General features: G+C 28.4%; 1 protein-coding gene across 1 annotated transcript in view; it reads right to left on the bottom strand.

The window, feature by feature from the left end:
* LOC111617359 (probable phospholipid-transporting ATPase IA) overlaps positions 1 to 18,388 on the bottom strand; it is a 231,157-nt gene that overhangs the window by 52,383 nt on the left and 160,386 nt on the right. Inside the window, exons 30-41 of the mRNA XM_023358665.1 lie at positions 16,752 to 16,842; positions 13,127 to 13,179; positions 11,742 to 11,853; positions 11,575 to 11,657; positions 11,445 to 11,494; positions 11,284 to 11,353; positions 11,117 to 11,201; positions 10,973 to 11,025; positions 9,728 to 9,814; positions 6,744 to 6,791; positions 6,488 to 6,578; positions 2,541 to 2,605 (exon numbers count right to left, since the gene is read on the bottom strand). Coding sequence (XP_023214433.1) covers positions 2,541 to 2,605; positions 6,488 to 6,578; positions 6,744 to 6,791; positions 9,728 to 9,814; positions 10,973 to 11,025; positions 11,117 to 11,201; positions 11,284 to 11,353; positions 11,445 to 11,494; positions 11,575 to 11,657; positions 11,742 to 11,853; positions 13,127 to 13,179; positions 16,752 to 16,842 — 888 coding nt within the window. The remainder of the gene's footprint in view (positions 1 to 2,540; positions 2,606 to 6,487; positions 6,579 to 6,743; positions 6,792 to 9,727; positions 9,815 to 10,972; positions 11,026 to 11,116; positions 11,202 to 11,283; positions 11,354 to 11,444; positions 11,495 to 11,574; positions 11,658 to 11,741; positions 11,854 to 13,126; positions 13,180 to 16,751; positions 16,843 to 18,388) is intronic.

Genomic DNA, 18,388 nt, shown 5'->3' with positions numbered 1-18,388 from the left:
TTTGAGGAAATAGGTTCCTAGTATATTGAGGTGACGATTAGGATCTTTAATTTATAAGAATTATTGTTTATAAGTTAATTCTTTGATTTTGTCGAATTCCAAAGGGGAATAGAATTAAGTTAGAAATAGATTGATTTGAGTTTGTCGGGTTGATTCTTATTGAATTTCATTGAATAAATTATTGTTTGATTTTTACTAAATACTGTATATAATTTATTAATAGAAGTTTAATTAAATATTTGATTTTGTTATTGACAAACGTATGAATTCCTAGATTCGGTGCACGCTAAAAGTCCAGGCCTGGCACACTAACGCGAATCCGCGTAAAGTACCCGTTAGGGAACGGCTATTTCCGGCACACAGTCGTGTCGTTAATCGTTGGAAAAGTCGGAAAAATAATATAGTACTTTACAATTATATTGATTAATAATAATATTTATCAATTTTCTAAACTATTCTGTATAAGTTGTGATGTTGTCATGTCTAAATTTCATCTATTTTGCACTTGTAATAAGGCTCAAGAGTTACATAAACAATATAATCTTGAAGCTTTAATCTCCAAAAATAATGAAAATTCTATGTATCTTTTTTTCCACTATTCAACTACGCACAAAAATATTTTGTTATTAACCAACCAATTATACTATCTTTGTAATTACTCCTTTGTTAAATATAAACAAAATTAAGATTGTATTGTTAGAGATTGTCCTTTTAGACTATTCGTCTTAAATTGATTTATGTTACTCTTTACTTATAATTTGTTATAATAATACCAACTTCTTGTAACAGGCATAAGCCTATTATAAATAAAGTTAATTGATGATGATATATTTAAAACTACAAAATACATTTTTCAGTGTTTTCCTTACTATACTTTTTTTTTTTTTAATATACTACTTAGTTTTAATTTGAGTGTGTTTTGGTGTTGGAATGAATTATTTGGTTTTACATGTAATCATATGGGGAAAAATGATTCACCTTACAACATTTTCATGATACAATCTCAGTTTCGAAACGAATTAATTTCATATCCTGAGGTACCACTGTAGTACTGTGTAATAAAATCGCAACTGATATTGTTTTTATATTGACAGTATTTGTCTTTAAATGTCATTATTGTTACAGAAACAATAATGCTAAACGGGCATTTGTGGTATCGATGTATATGTAAACTTCAATTAATACAATATAACCATGAATAAAATTCAGTATTTCAAAAACTAAGTTTATTTTATATCAGACACTTGCTGATAAAAGAACAGAGAATAGAGATTCCATAGATTGTATTATCTGTTTAGTATAAACTCATAATTTATAGTACTCAGTTATATCACACTGCCAGATATATTGTGCTTTTTCTTTGTCTCCTGACAAGCACTAAATAATGAGAGGCAACTGTATTAATTTTCAAATTTTTAATGTAACTGCCAAATATTTCAAAGCTGACTGAACATAATTAAACAGTTCATTTTATCAAAGTTTAATAGATGTTTGATTGTTATTAAAAACCATAGATTTTTTTCTTACATACTAGATTTAGTCAGTTATAAACAGAAAAGTTGTATTTATAACAAGCTTAAATGGTTAATTTAATCTGTTAGCTGCTCCAATGGTCATTTCAATTTCTGATATTCATAAAATTTGAGAAAAAAAATATATATTTAATTAGAATAAATTCACTAAAATTAAATATTTAATTATTAACACAAACTGTTATTTCTGTACTTGTTATTCTGTTCAATTTATAAATATTTTACAAATATAATGAAATAAATTGCAAAAAGTTTCAACATTTTATAAAAACAAATACTATAAATAATTGTATTAAAATAAAGAGCTACCCTTTAAAAACATAAAAATTACATATTTTAAGTAATATTATACTGAATTTCATTCATAATAAGTAAAATTCTAGTAAAATACAAAACTTTGTGTAAAGTAGTTTACACACAATAAAAAAAACTTTAATTCTATTAAATTGGTGAAATTTTGTGAACTCAAATATAGATTATCTTTATGAATCTTGAAAGTAAATATGATACCACTTTTCAATATAATCAATTAAATAAAATTTAACTACAAAAATTTTAAAAATCTCAATAATTTCAATAAAATACTTTTAAAGATTATGTATGAATAATTATCTGATGATAAAAAATGATTCTAATTCTATCTTCATAACAGTACTAAACTTTTTCTTAATGTTCCAATAATATAAGCACTAAATATGAATATTTACAACAAATAAAGAATGATATATTTTATAAATTATAAAAATGAGAGTAAAACTTTGTAAACAAATCATAAATAAAGTGCTTTTACTTTCTTTCACTGTTTAAAATATTCAAATATAAAAAGTAAAATTTTTGTAGCTTCAATTATTTTATTCATAATTATTATCTAATAAAATAATTTGATTAAACTAACAAAAACAGAGACATTTAATAATGTACTTTAATAAGGATTTGCACAGTAGATACTTTAATTAACTTAAATATAACAGTATTTTTATAATAGTTTGATTACTGTATATCACTTACATCAAGACTGTCTTCATTAATAACGAGCAATGGCATGCCTTGATTTAATAGTCTGCAAGAATAGCCTGCAAAGATTACATGTATAAGATGAATAATATATTTATTTATTTATGTTCTTTCAGAACTGTTAACTTTATAAAAATAATCACTATAAGAAGTTTAAGAGTGGCAAGAATCAATTCTAAAAATCACCACCACATTAAAATACTACATTCAACAAAGTCAGATTTTACACCTGTTTATAATGCAATTATTTCTAAACAGGTTCAACAGAATTTAGTAAGTTATTTGAAACTTGCTGTAATGAAATAATTCTACACATTTTTGACACAAGAGTGCAAGATTTATCATAATAATGACAATATATTGTGTAATCTTGCTTTGAAGTCTTGTTAAAATATTATTATCACAGTAGATCATCTCATCATAGAAGTCTAGTTATTCAAAAACCTTTAAAACTATAAAAATTTATATGTTTATTAAGTATTCTAGTATCTCTTGAAAACACTGTCCATTTTGCTTATAAATAAAACTGCATATACATGAGTGTAAACCAAGAGAGTAAATTAATTTGTTAGTTAAACATAAATAATTTTACAGTTACATGTAAATTAAATAAATTATATATTATATTTTAAAGAAGTGTTTCCTGTTAAATTTATTTTAGAGAATAATATAACAACTTGTAATTAGTGCTGTATTTCTTTAATCTCATTTAATTAATAAATACAGAAAGTTATCTAATTGTACATAGTAATTCTAAATGATGTTCCTGATTTCAATTAAGTTTTATACAAAGTGTAATGAAGCTGTCTTGTTGGTAGAAATGTGCTTTGGAAGATTATCTCTCAAAATTTATTTTTCTTGCTGCAATTTTGTATTAAGTTCCACTGGCTTTTGACAGAGACAGCTTAGTCAAACAGAGAAAAATGATGACTAAAAACAGCATAAAACATTCTAAATTCTTGATTTTCATTCAAATTCATCTGTTGTGGTTGTTCAACAGCATTTCTATACAAAATTTGGAATTAACTCATCTTCCAGTAAGTCAATTCAAAATTGGTATTTCCAATTTCAAGAGATTGGCTGCATTTCATGAAAGTAAGAGAAAAATCATCAGGCCATCCATCAAGGAAAGAAACAGTGGAATATGTGGAATATGTCTATGCAATCTTCACAAGACGTCCTTGGAAGTCTACCTAACAAGCAGGCCAGGAACTAGATACTCTGCAGACAACTGTATGGTGAGTGGAAACATCTGGTAATGAAACCATACTGTTTCTGCAAGCTCTGACAACATCAGACTTAGACTTGCAAATATCTTTCCCTTTGAATCTGCCGCATTTCATAGAAAGTTGGTGTTTAGTGAGGAAGCAACATTCCACATTTCTGGAGAAATGAATAGACATAATATAAGAATTTGAAACTGAAAATCCCCATTCAGTTTTGCAACACAAATGCAATTCCTCCAAAATTAACATCTGTGCCATTTCTATCAAAAGATTTATGGAACTCTTTTTCATGAAGCTACTGTGACAGATACTATATCTGGACATGTTGACACAATGACTATTTCTACAGCTCAAGGAAGACAATATTTACTTCATTTTTCAGCAGAATGGTGCATCACTGCATTACCATATGATGTTTAGGCTACCTCAATGACAGGCTGCCTGAACATTGGATTGGCTGTGCAGCTATGAGATCAAGAACTGTTATGTTAGCCACCACAATCCCTACATATCATCCTGTGTGATTTCATTTTATGGAACTTTATCAAGAATCATGTGTTTTGCCATTACGTGCTTAAATACAGGTTGATCTGAGCATGTACAGTACATCACTGCAGCTGTCACAGAAAGTTATGCTGACATGATAGGCGGAGTTTGGCAGGAACGTGATTATAGGCTTGATGTGTGTTATGCTACACATGGGATCACACATTGAACATTTGTAGTAGGTAAGAAAAAAAACTTCTTTTGGATTCATGTAAATGTACACATTCACTTTTACAAAATTGTGAGAATCAGGATTTAGGGGGGGAGTCATTTTAAAGATATTAATGGAGAAAGAGAATGTTTTATTTTCGACTAAAAAATTATTTTATTTCGGAGAGAAGTTAAACAAAGAAAAGATGTAGCTTCTGTCATTTTAAAAAGAAGGGAAGTAAACTTCCTTTCTTATGGCCGACTTGGAAGTTGAGTCAGAAGTGGCCGCACGAGACTTGGCCATCTGTTAGGCCATCGACTCGTATAAAAGGGACATTTTCCTGCCACTCCTGGCAGTTCAACTAGGTACAAACATGCCATAGGAGGCAATTCATCGAAAGTACTTGCCATATAACATACGATGAAGGTCGTTCCATGATAAGAGGACCGCCACATAGATTTCGACCATACTGTAATAGTGCATCCATAGATGTTACGATTCCTAAACATCTCTCTGACCCTGAACGAGAAGACAGCGTTCACATACAAGATACTTACGGAATTTGTGAAGGTAGTATAAATCTGTTAGATTGATGTGAACTCTCTCTCCGCCCATAAACGTTAGATCTCACGCATATAGGCGTATATAATATACATGTCGAAATTTTCCCCACGGGGGAGATGGACAGGATTAAGGCTTATCGTGAAGAACTCTGCTTCTATTTATACTATTTTAGATGCGGTTTTTTGCATTTTTGATTCCATTTTAATAGGGTACGTCAAGAGAAGGGATTTTTCGAAAAATACTAAGAAGAGATTTTTTGAAAAATTTCCCCATGGGGATGTGTTATACATTTATAGTAGATACATTTTGAGCCATAACAATGCATGGAGGGGTGTGCTAGTATTCTATAAAGCCTTAACATCATGTTTCCTAAGAGCATTACTCAAGCATTGACACACAAAAACCTTTATATTGAAGCCTTTTAATTTGAAATTTACTAACATTTTCAGCCCTTTTGAAAGGCCTTCGTCAGGAACAGAGCAATCAAATGATTCCAGAACAAATATAGGTTTTGAAATTAGAATCATTCGATTGTTCTGTTCCTGATGAAGGTCTTTCAAAATGGCCAAAAATGTTAATAAATTTTGAATTAAAAGGCTGCATTATAAAGGTTTTCATGTGTCGATGCTTGAGAATTAATACTCAAGTGCAGTTAAAGAAGAATTTACTGAGAGCAATCTTATCACAGTGATTTCTTCATCTAGGTTAGCAATTTCTGCAAGTTTTTGTTTCTTCTGAAATAAATCTCCTATCTTCTTTCTTATAATAAACTTTTCTTTTGTTCTGCCTTTCTCTTTTTCTAGTTTGATTCCTGTTAAACACTTATTTAATTTGCTTTCTATCATGTCCTCAAATCTTGCAAATTTTATCTATTTCTAATTAAGACAGACAGTTGAAACTAATAACATACCATTTTAATGATGACAATCCATTTTAATAATGTTTTAGGGATTGGCCCACCACTACTATCCTCCCCATTCCAAAACCTGACAAATATAACTAAAGTTGATTGTATTTAATTTTAAAACAAACAAAAAATATGTAATCTGTAATATATTTAAAGTAAAAATGGTAAAAAAAAAATTCATTTTTACCATTATTACTAACTTTTTGTAAATGCAATGTAGGCATAATAAACAACTTTTATACAAGCTGATACCAAGAGTGAATACAGCAATAACACACTCAGATAAAACTAATAACTTTAAAAGCAATTATATATACAACTTTAAACTTATTAGTAATTTTATTATATATATTTAAAACTTCATTTTCCAAATTATCTTTATAAAACTAAAATTACTTACCACATTTCAAAATAAATGTGGTAAGTAATTTTTTCTGCAGTAAACTTGTAACTTTATAGCCATCTAATACATATTATACAGTATTTTAACTATTATAAATGGTAACATATAAGCAGCATAATTAATAAATTTAATTAATTTAATTACCAATATTAATTGCTGTTTCTTGTTTATCTCCAGTTAAAACCCATACTCTTATATCTGCTTTTAATAAATCATTAATAGCTTCAGGAACACCCTTTAAAAAATTGTTTTAAATCAAACAAAAATTACAAAAACCAATTCAAGTTTTTTAATTAAATTCAAAGATTAAAATTTTTCAAAATTATCATCTAAAAATTAAACTTTTCATATAGTAATAATTTCTTTTTATTATAAAATATAAAGCAATACTAAAACATACTTCTTGTAACCTGTCTTCAATGGCAGTTGCGCCTAGAAGAATCAAATTCTGAAAAAAAGTTTTTTTTTTAAAATGAGATTAATGTATATGCTACTGTAAATACTCAAACTATGGTAAATCCTAAGATCTTCCAGTAAAACCTAAGATTTACCAAATCTTTGTGGTAAATGTCCAAAATGTTCTGAGATCGTTAATTTTGAATTTTTACCAGCATTTACTCAGTATATCTTAGGTTTTACCTCAGAGACATGGTAAATGTTGAAAAAATAGTCCCTGCTACCCACACAGCGGTCTTCGCTTTGCCACATTCCATCGTTTGACACATTAGCACACACACATTAATTCTAATCCTGTTTGAGATTTCGCTGTTTAAAAGTTATTTATGAATCAAGATGAGTGTGAAATGGAGATTTTATGAAATAATGGACAAGCTCATGGCAAGCAAGAAAGATTATAACTTTTATCTCAATAGGGACAAATACGCAAAGCAAACACAACAAACATATAAAGCATTACGACATTTTGATTATAGGCGGTGAAGAAAAACTAGGTGCGCCTATGAAGGAGGAGAATGGAGAAATAAGGTATTAGATTTGTTATGAGGACTTATTCAACATTCTCAAAGAAACGCATGTTGCTGTTGGTCATGGTGGAAGGACACAGATGCTTAAGAAATGTAACCACAAGAATAAAAATGTAACAGTTAAGGCTACTATGACATATTTGAAGCTATGTCAATCTTGCCAAAAGAAACAGAAGACTTTGAAAAAGGGCATTGTTGTCAGACCTATACTTCACAGTGAAATGAACTCTCACTGTCAGGTTGATCTAATAGATCTACGAACTACTCCAGATGGAAATTATAAATTCATTTTAGTTTACCAAGACCATCTTTACCAAATTTGTGATCCTTTGTGTGCTTCAAACTAAATGTGCCACAGAAGTTGTACCATCTTTTGAATATTTTCACCACTTCAGTAGTGTCGAGCATCCTTCATTTCGATAATGGTTGAAAATTCTCTAACCAAGTTATTGAGAGTTTATACGCCACGTGGCAGGATGTAAAAATCGTACATGGAAAGGCAAGACATAGCCAAAGTCAAGGATCAGTGGAGCATGATAATCAAGACATAGAAAATATGTTGAGCATGTGGATGGAAACCAATCAGTTATCAAAGTGGTCAGAGGGTTTAAGATTTATCTAGGCAATGTAAAAAAAAGCATATCACAAGGGAATCAAATGTTCCCCCTACGATGTTTGGTAGTCCAATGAAAATGGGCGTTGCAACTTCAGCAATCCCTAGTGATATGATTAGAGTTATAAAATCTGAAGAAGATTTAGAGAAGTTGTTGCATTCGCATGACAATATGAAACAAAATAATGACGTCGAAAATGCAATCAAACAGGACAAGGAAGAAAGCATTGTTGAAAATGAGTCAGAAGGGGATATAGACAATAGCACTGTCAACGATAAAACACAAGAAGATGAAATGATTATTACTGAGAAGATGAAGGCGAAGAATATAACTGAAGATTCCAATGTAACGATTCAGAGACATAAAATACAATTGAGTCTTAGGAAGTTCTTGTAACTATAGAGTCAATACCAAAAAAGATAGAATCTGTAGTGACTATAAGAAACAATGCAAAATTGAGTTTGGAGAAACAAGCTGAAAAAATGAAAGCCACGTCTGTTGATAAATATCCAAATGTGAAAACTGACCAAAATGTAAGACTGAAAGTGCCCGAAATTGACAAAGCTAAAACTGACCCGAAAAGCATTATTGCAGTCATAGTAGATCTAAAGGACAATGAGTTTTACCAACTAGGTACCAAAATTGAAGTACTAAAGCAGCTTTATACACAAAATCAATTTACCTCATGCCCTGAAGACTTTATCAAGATAGAAGAAGTTGTTAAAGATAAAGAAGTGAGTGAGAAGTTGTCGCAAAATTGTCTTTGACCGGGGGACAAGGTTTCAAGAAATGCAACTGCCTAAAAAAATGCATAACGAAGAAGTGTGCTTGCAAGTCATCAGGATTACTTTGTAATTCTAAATGCCATGATAACTCTCCATGTAATAACAAGTAAAATCCTTTCTTTACTTTTATTAAATGACAATGACTATCAAATGATTAGAAAAAAATATTGTGATTACTGACTAGACTGATTAGCTTAGCCAACATAGGCTATTATATTATTTTTGACAAGATAATTTAATTTTTGTTATGTTAAAAAGTATTTTTAAACTGTTTTACTAGTTATTAATAAATAGGACTTAGTAAGTTGACTGCTTATAATAATTGCAATAAATGTTTATTAAAATACTCATAGTAAATGTTGGTTTTGGAAATAAAACTAACAGTCTTTAGTAAATCCTAGCATGTAACAAATTTCAATGGTAAAAGCCCGGAAAATCATCTCACTGTATAAAAATCCTTACATTTACCAACTTATGTTGGTAAATCCGAAAATTTACAAATAAAACCTAGGATTTACCAATATATGGGCTTTTACAGTAACATATACATTAAAATTTTTTTCAGTTACTTGAAATGAAAATTATCATAAAAAGAATATTTTTATTAATTTATATATTTTAAATAAATTCCCTGATCATTAGAACTTTCAAAGCATTTCATATATTACAACCCTTTAAATAAAAAATATCACCGATACTATTTAAAATTACTGTTTTTTGAATATATAAAAGAATATTTTATAAAAATCTGTTTATACATACTGTTATAATTTTTCTTACTTATAATAAAAATTTATTGTAGAGAATCTAATTTGTTAACGTTGTCTCAAACTTAAATGTAAATGTGAGAGAATGCAATATTATTTTATAACAATTATCAAATGAACTTTATTCTCAAGTTGATTGCAGAAATATTTTGATAAATATTTCAGACAATACTAACCTTATTTCTTTAAAACTGATTATTATATTATTAAATTGTATCATCTATATAGTACTTACTGTTTCAATTAATTGTGCAGCATCTTCTATTTTTTGTTCTCTATATTGCATAGAGGTACTTGCTTTAAAATAAGTGTGCTTCCATTCCTACAATTAAAATTTACTTTTATTTCAAAATAGAAATTCTAAAATACTATTTCAAATTTTGTTTCTATACATTAATTTTAAAAAGTAATATAGGAAAGTTCATTTAGTTATTTGAGTATCTTACTTGTACTCATAATATAATGAAATTAATCTTTAATGTAAATTTTTAAATAGTAATTAGCAGAATTCTACATCAGTGGTTCTCAACCAGGGGTACATGTATCCCTAGGGGTACTAGAGTAAATCGAAGGGGCACATCTAACTTTCATTATAAAATGGTGTATGTTAATCAATTTGCTGTAAATTATTAACACAAGAAACAAGAAACAACAAAAACTTGCTTTAAAATATCCCAGTGTGAACACTGATTTCCCTTTTAACAGTCTAAACAACTTGTTTATCCACTTGATTTTTCTGTCTATTTGTGCCATTAGTGCCGAGTGAACCTGTAGTCTAGTAAAATTATGGTTTAACCGAGCATTAATTACTTCTCAATAAGATTGGGGCTTTTTGTGTTTTTACTGGATTACTGGTATTAGGAATAACGAGGCCTGGATTGTATCCCCACCATGCAATGCGTGTCACTGCATGCGCACATTACTTGATATTTAGCAAATTTATATGTTATGTTTGTTACGAAAATTGAGAGATTCATGTATTGTTCTGCATGTTATAAATTCGCAGCCATTACTTTCAAGGTCAGTACACAATTATAGTCTCTATTTAACAACATGGGAACCAAATTTTGAAAAAATTGCTGAAGATTTATCACAACAAATATCCCATTAAATTTTGTTAGAAATTATTGTAGAATAATTTAAATTTTCTTTAATTATAATTATTTATTTTTAGGAAATTAATTTATGCATGTATTGAAATGACTTTTGTGATTTTATATAATATACTTATCAATTAATAATAAATTTAATCAGGTACATACATTTATTTATGTAAAATAAGTAATTCAATTTTAGTTATAGTTAGTTAGAGTTTTTTTTTTTATGATGCTCAGTTATAAGGGCTGTATACATCTAATGCAGTAATTATAAAATTTACATACAAAAATATAAGGGGTACTTGAGAAACAACTAATGGGCTAATGGGGTACATCAACAAAAAAGGTTGAGAACCACTGTTCTACATCATTCAAAAACAAACCTGATAAAATTCTTCTGAAACTTCAGAAACTGCACAGCATAATGTCCTTAATCCTATGTAACAGAAATATTAATAAAATAACTCCTGCAAATTAATATAGTAGAGTTTGGAAATTAATTTCCAAATTAGATACAGATATATTACCACAAGTTGCAAATTCTTTTAAATGCTGAAGAGTTGTTTCTCTGTATGGTTGATTTTCTTTCATTCTTTCATATATCACAGTATCCTTAATTTTAAATGCCATATTTTAATATCTCAATAACAGCCATTCTTATATGGAAATATATTCAAAATATAGATATACTTACTGCTCCTTTACAGTATAACTTAATTTTTCCATTTTGATCTCTTATAATAACAGACATTCTTTTTCGATTACTAAATAATCAGTTTAAATTTATTAATTTAATTTCCTAATATTCTATGTTTTCACATTAAATTAAAGACAATTTTAAATAATAGATTTTACCTAGTAAATTCTAACACATTGAGAACTTCAAACTGCTGCTCTGTACCCATCTGTAGAAATTATACATTAATGAGGTAGTTATATATTTCATATTTTATAAAACCATATAACAAAATATTAAAATAATTACAGCATTTATCATCACATATTCAGGTGTTCTGGTTGTAAAAATAAATCCACAATCTTTAGCACCTTTCACTAAAGCTCCCTCATCTTTTTAAAAGATATTGTAATTAATGTAAAATTCAGAAAATATAATTTACTATTCAGTTATAAAAAATATCTTTAATATTTTACCTGGTGAAGCTGCCTGGTAGCAAATTTCATGTGTTCGTTGATCTAACTCAGGTACTACAGTATGACATACTGCCATTAACGTGAAAAATTCTTTAATATATGGAGCTGTTGGCTTAATTAGATTATGAACTTCAATTAGAAATTTGTTTATTTAAATATAATTTAATTTTAAAAATATAAAAAAAGTGAAATCAACTAATTTAGTAATTGCACTCAATGATTTTTAAAATATTAACTTTGTTTTAGAAACATTGATTATTTTATATTTAAAATTTTACATATCTACTTTTACACACTAATCTATTATCTATATTATTTACATTATATTTCTAAATAAAACACTGTCCATTTCTAAACTATAGAATAATTAGTCTATTTCTAAATATTAAAAAATTAAATACAATAATAAAAACTGCAAGACATTTTAAAAGTTAGTTGAAAAAAAATTACTAAAATTTGAAACAAACTTTAATAAATAAGATTCAAAGTTTTATCATTTTATATGATAGTTTTTTTTTTCATCTGAAGATCAATAAAAATATAATTATATATAATAATTAACTTGCAATGTGATTCTTGATTTATTGTAAATTTCTACAATTTGAAAAAAATTATATTTTATAATAATAACTAAGATGGAATAATTAATATAATTATATTAATAATAAATTAAAGTCAATGGAAGCAATAATACTTTGTCACAAAATTTAATAATGAAAAATCAAAATGTTCTCTATTACATATCCTAAACATGCCGATTTAAATACTTGAATATTTTGTTTTAAAAGAAATCCATGTATTATATTTAATTATATATTTTAAAATTCAACATAAAAATTGTTAAGAAGTAATTTCAGTTTAATCTGAAAAATATTTTAAAAATACCCTGCAAATATATTACATAATTTAAGTAGAGTTTTCTCAAATAATTTTAAGCTTTCTAAATTTTATGAAATCATTATTATTTGAGAAGTGTAAATTTAAAATATGGTGGTAAAAGTAAGTTAAATGTAACAGTTATAATTCTACCCACTTCTAATTTTTATATCTGCTTAATCAAATTACATTTTTTCTAACTAAATTAAACATCAATTCTTCAATCTAAACAAATTTCATTGGAAAATATAATGTTTCTCTATAAGAGAAATTCATCATATAAACTGTAATAGGAGCAATATTAAATTTATATTTTATCATTATATTCTAACTCCAGAGTGGACAACAAAAATCTTCAAAAAATTTTCTAAATCTAAAATCAAAATGATAGAGTTTAAAGTCTTCTGTATATAAATAGTCATTTATATAAGAGGATAATTATAATTACATATTACAGAGAAAAAAACATAAGTATAAATTAACCTGAAATTATTTTTGTTTATACTCACATGGTTTTCTCTGATACTTTTCAATATTACTGATTTATCAAATTTTTCAGTTCCCCTGTTAATAGATTTTAAAAACCATCATGTAAAATAAACATTTATTTATATAAATGATCATCTATTGTTAATTTTTTCTACAAATCTTAATTTTCAGAGCATTTAATGAAAATTCTCAAATATTAGAAATTAAAACATATTTATCATTTTAAATTTATTAGCATCTGATTTATTTTCAATTAATCTTTGAATGTTAAAATAAATAAATAAAATTTATTTTTGTGTTACACACACACACTCATATACCTATATATACATACATATTTTTTTTTAAACGTATAATCTAAACAAATTTTGCATATTCTGTTACACTGTAGTCTTTCTAATTGTATTTTTTCAATTACATACAGAAAGTCCTCACTTAATGTCATGGATAGGCTGTTGGAAACTGCAATGTTAAATGAAAATGACAAGTAATGAAACCAATTTTATCGCAGGCTAACTTGGCTAATAGTATTCTAATTGGATCATGTTTCTAACATCAGCACATATTTCCCATTTTACAAAATTTTACCATCTATAAAGAAATTTGACAATGATAATTGTAAACGATTACAATTATCATTGTCAAATTTCTGTACTTGTATCTTTCTTCAATAATGTTATAACAGAACAACATTAAGTGAGGAATTGCTATATATTTCCATGTAAAGTGATTAATGAAAAGTTTTAATTGTCATTCTTACAAAGGATTTAATCTTTTATATACATTGTACAATTGTCTTATAATGAAATTTACATAAAGAAATAATTGTTTTCTGTAGTACATTGATGGAATATTTTATTAGTATAGACTTAACTGAAAAATATTTTTTAAAGCAATTGTAGATTATTATTTGAAGAATAATACAGTAGACCCCCCTATAACACGGTAGATACATTCCGTGTTATGTGAATTCCGTGTTGTACGAGTCACTTAAATACATGATCCAATTACAGCCTGGCATGTGTGCAGTTTAGGGGCTACGGCTGTTTGAAATGTTTTCTTCCATAAAATTAACTGATTCTAGACTAATTTGCCTCAACATTTCCAAAACATGTATAATTTTTTGGGACTAATCCATATAAACTATGCTATAAACAAAAAATTATAGGATTACTTACCAAGTGTGCACCGTTTGACGTTGCCGTTGCTTAAGCTTGTTTTCGTCGCGGAGCGGCTCATCAGATGGCGGTCACATGTTTCCTGATAAGTTATTCTTTGAGAAAAATTCACCGAACTTTGGAGACATCATTAATAGAAATATAATTTTTATGGCCGTTGAATAATAAATGTTTTTTAGTAGGTCTGCTGCATGTTTAAACACAATGGTTTGTCAATGTTCACTATTGACTAATCCTGTCGAGACACAAGTTGGCCGTGACAATCTGTCTCATTCTTTTATCGTGTTATACGAACCCCTTTTAGTGTGTTATACAAACATGATTGCAATTTTTCCACCATGTTATACAAATACTTATATAAACCCATGTTATTGGGGGGTCTACTGTACATTTCCTTATGAAGTATTATTTCTTGATTATAAAGTTTAATTTGTTTCCCCATGTAAATTATTGATTTACGACAAATTATTAAACTTTTTACATATGAAATTNACTTCTTTTGGATTCATGTAAATGTACACATTCACTTTTACAAAATTGTGAGAATCAGGATTTAGGGGGGGAGTCATTTTAAAGATATTAATGGAGAAAGAGAATGTTTTATTTTCGACTAAAAAATTATTTTATTTCGGAGAGAAGTTAAACAAAGAAAAGATGTAGCTTCTGTCATTTTAAAAAGAAGGGAAGTAAACTTCCTTTCTTATGGCCGACTTGGAAGTTGAGTCAGAAGTGGCCGCACGAGACTTGGCCATCTGTTAGGCCATCGACTCGTATAAAAGGGACATTTTCCTGCCACTCCTGGCAGTTCAACTAGGTACAAACATGCCATAGGAGGCAATTCATCGAAAGTACTTGCCATATAACATACGATGAAGGTCGTTCCATGATAAGAGGACCGCCACATAGATTTCGACCATACTGTAATAGTGCATCCATAGATGTTACGATTCCTAAACATCTCTCTGACCCTGAACGAGAAGACAGCGTTCACATACAAGATACTTACGGAATTTGTGAAGGTAGTATAAATCTGTTAGATTGATGTGAACTCTCTCTCCGCCCATAAACGTTAGATCTCACGCATATAGGCGTATATAATATACATGTCGAAATTTTCCCCACGGGGGAGATGGACAGGATTAAGGCTTATCGTGAAGAACTCTGCTTCTATTTATACTATTTTAGATGCGGTTTTTTGCATTTTTGATTCCATTTTAATAGGGTACGTCAAGAGAAGGGATTTTTCGAAAAATACTAAGAAGAGATTTTTTGAAAAATTTCCCCATGGGGATGTGTTATACATTTATAGTAGATACATTTTGAGCCATAACAATGCATGGAGGGGTGTGCTAGTATTCTATAAAGCCTTAACATCATGTTTCCTAAGAGCATTACTCAAGCATTGACACACAAAAACCTTTATATTGAAGCCTTTTAATTTGAAATTTACTAACATTTTCAGCCCTTTTGAAAGGCCTTCGTCAGGAACAGAGCAATCAAATGATTCCAGAACAAATATAGGTTTTGAAATTAGAATCATTCGATTGTTCTGTTCCTGATGAAGGTCTTTCAAAATGGCCAAAAATGTTAATAAATTTTGAATTAAAAGGCTGCATTATAAAGGTTTTCATGTGTCGATGCTTGAGAATTAATACTCAAGTGCAGTTAAAGAAGAATTTACTGAGAGCAATCTTATCACAGTGATTTCTTCATCTAGGTTAGCAATTTCTGCAAGTTTTTGTTTCTTCTGAAATAAATCTCCTATCTTCTTTCTTATAATAAACTTTTCTTTTGTTCTGCCTTTCTCTTTTTCTAGTTTGATTCCTGTTAAACACTTATTTAATTTGCTTTCTATCATGTCCTCAAATCTTGCAAATTTTATCTATTTCTAATTAAGACAGACAGTTGAAACTAATAACATACCATTTTAATGATGACAATCCATTTTAATAATGTTTTAGGGATTGGCCCACCACTACTATCCTCCCCATTCCAAAACCTGACAAATATAACTAAAGTTGATTGTATTTAATTTTAAAACAAACAAAAAATATGTAATCTGTAATATATTTAAAGTAAAAATGGTAAAAAAAAAATTCATTTTTACCATTATTACTAACTTTTTGTAAATGCAATGTAGGCATAATAAACAACTTTTATACAAGCTGATACCAAGAGTGAATACAGCAATAACACACTCAGATAAAACTAATAACTTTAAAAGCAATTATATATACAACTTTAAACTTATTAGTAATTTTATTATATATATTTAAAACTTCATTTTCCAAATTATCTTTATAAAACTAAAATTACTTACCACATTTCAAAATAAATGTGGTAAGTAATTTTTTCTGCAGTAAACTTGTAACTTTATAGCCATCTAATACATATTATACAGTATTTTAACTATTATAAATGGTAACATATAAGCAGCATAATTAATAAATTTAATTAATTTAATTACCAATATTAATTGCTGTTTCTTGTTTATCTCCAGTTAAAACCCATACTCTTATATCTGCTTTTAATAAATCATTAATAGCTTCAGGAACACCCTTTAAAAAATTGTTTTAAATCAAACAAAAATTACAAAAACCAATTCAAGTTTTTTAATTAAATTCAAAGATTAAAATTTTTCAAAATTATCATCTAAAAATTAAACTTTTCATATAGTAATAATTTCTTTTTATTATAAAATATAAAGCAATACTAAAACATACTTCTTGTAACCTGTCTTCAATGGCAGTTGCGCCTAGAAGAATCAAATTCTGAAAAAAAGTTTTTTTTTTAAAATGAGATTAATGTATATGCTACTGTAAATACTCAAACTATGGTAAATCCTAAGATCTTCCAGTAAAACCTAAGATTTACCAAATCTTTGTGGTAAATGTCCAAAATGTTCTGAGATCGTTAATTTTGAATTTTTACCAGCATTTACTCAGTATATCTTAGGTTTTACCTCAGAGACATGGTAAATGTTGAAAAAATAGTCCCTGCTACCCACACAGCGGTCTTCGCTTTGCCACATTCCATCGTTTGACACATTAGCACACACACATTAATTCTAATCCTGTTTGAGATTTCGCTGTTTAAAAGTTATTTATGAATCAAGATGAGTGTGAAATGGAGATTTTATGAAATAATGGACAAGCTCATGGCAAGCAAGAAAGATTATAACTTTTATCTCAATAGGGACAAATACGCAAAGCAAACACAACAAACATATAAAGCATTACGACATTTTGATTATAGGCGGTGAAGAAAAACTAGGTGCGCCTATGAAGGAGGAGAATGGAGAAATAAGGTATTAGATTTGTTATGAGGACTTATTCAACATTCTCAAAGAAACGCATGTTGCTGTTGGTCATGGTGGAAGGACACAGATGCTTAAGAAATGTAACCACAAGAATAAAAATGTAACAGTTAAGGCTACTATGACATATTTGAAGCTATGTCAATCTTGCCAAAAGAAACAGAAGACTTTGAAAAAGGGCATTGTTGTCAGACCTATACTTCACAGTGAAATGAACTCTCACTGTCAGGTTGATCTAATAGATCTACGAACTACTCCAGATGGAAATTATAAATTCATTTTAGTTTACCAAGACCATCTTTACCAAATTTGTGATCCTTTGTGTGCTTCAAACTAAATGTGCCACAGAAGTTGTACCATCTTTTGAATATTTTCACCACTTCAGTAGTGTCGAGCATCCTTCATTTCGATAATGGTTGAAAATTCTCTAACCAAGTTATTGAGAGTTTATACGCCACGTGGTAGGATGTAAAAATCGTACATGGAAAGGCAAGACATAGCCAAAGTCAAGGATCAGTGGAGCATGATAATCAAGACATAGAAAATATGTTGAGCATGTGGATGGAAACCAATCAGTTATCAAAGTGGTCAGAGGGTTTAAGATTTATCTAGGCAATGTAAAAAAAAGCATATCACAAGGGAATCAAATGTTCCCCCTACGATGTTTGGTAGTCCAATGAAAATGGGCGTTGCAACTTCAGCAATCCCTAGTGATATGATTAGAGTTATAAAATCTGAAAAAGATTTAGAGAAGTTGTTGCATTCGCATGACAATATGAAACAAAATA

The sequence above is a fragment of the Centruroides sculpturatus genome, unplaced genomic scaffold (assembly GCF_000671375.1).
Source record: "Centruroides sculpturatus isolate CEXI.00-Female unplaced genomic scaffold, Cexi_2.0 scaffold118, whole genome shotgun sequence".
Taxonomy (NCBI): Eukaryota; Metazoa; Arthropoda; class Arachnida; order Scorpiones; family Buthidae; genus Centruroides; species Centruroides sculpturatus.
Note: the sequence above shows the minus strand (reverse complement) of the source record. Positions and strands in the feature narration are given on the sequence as shown.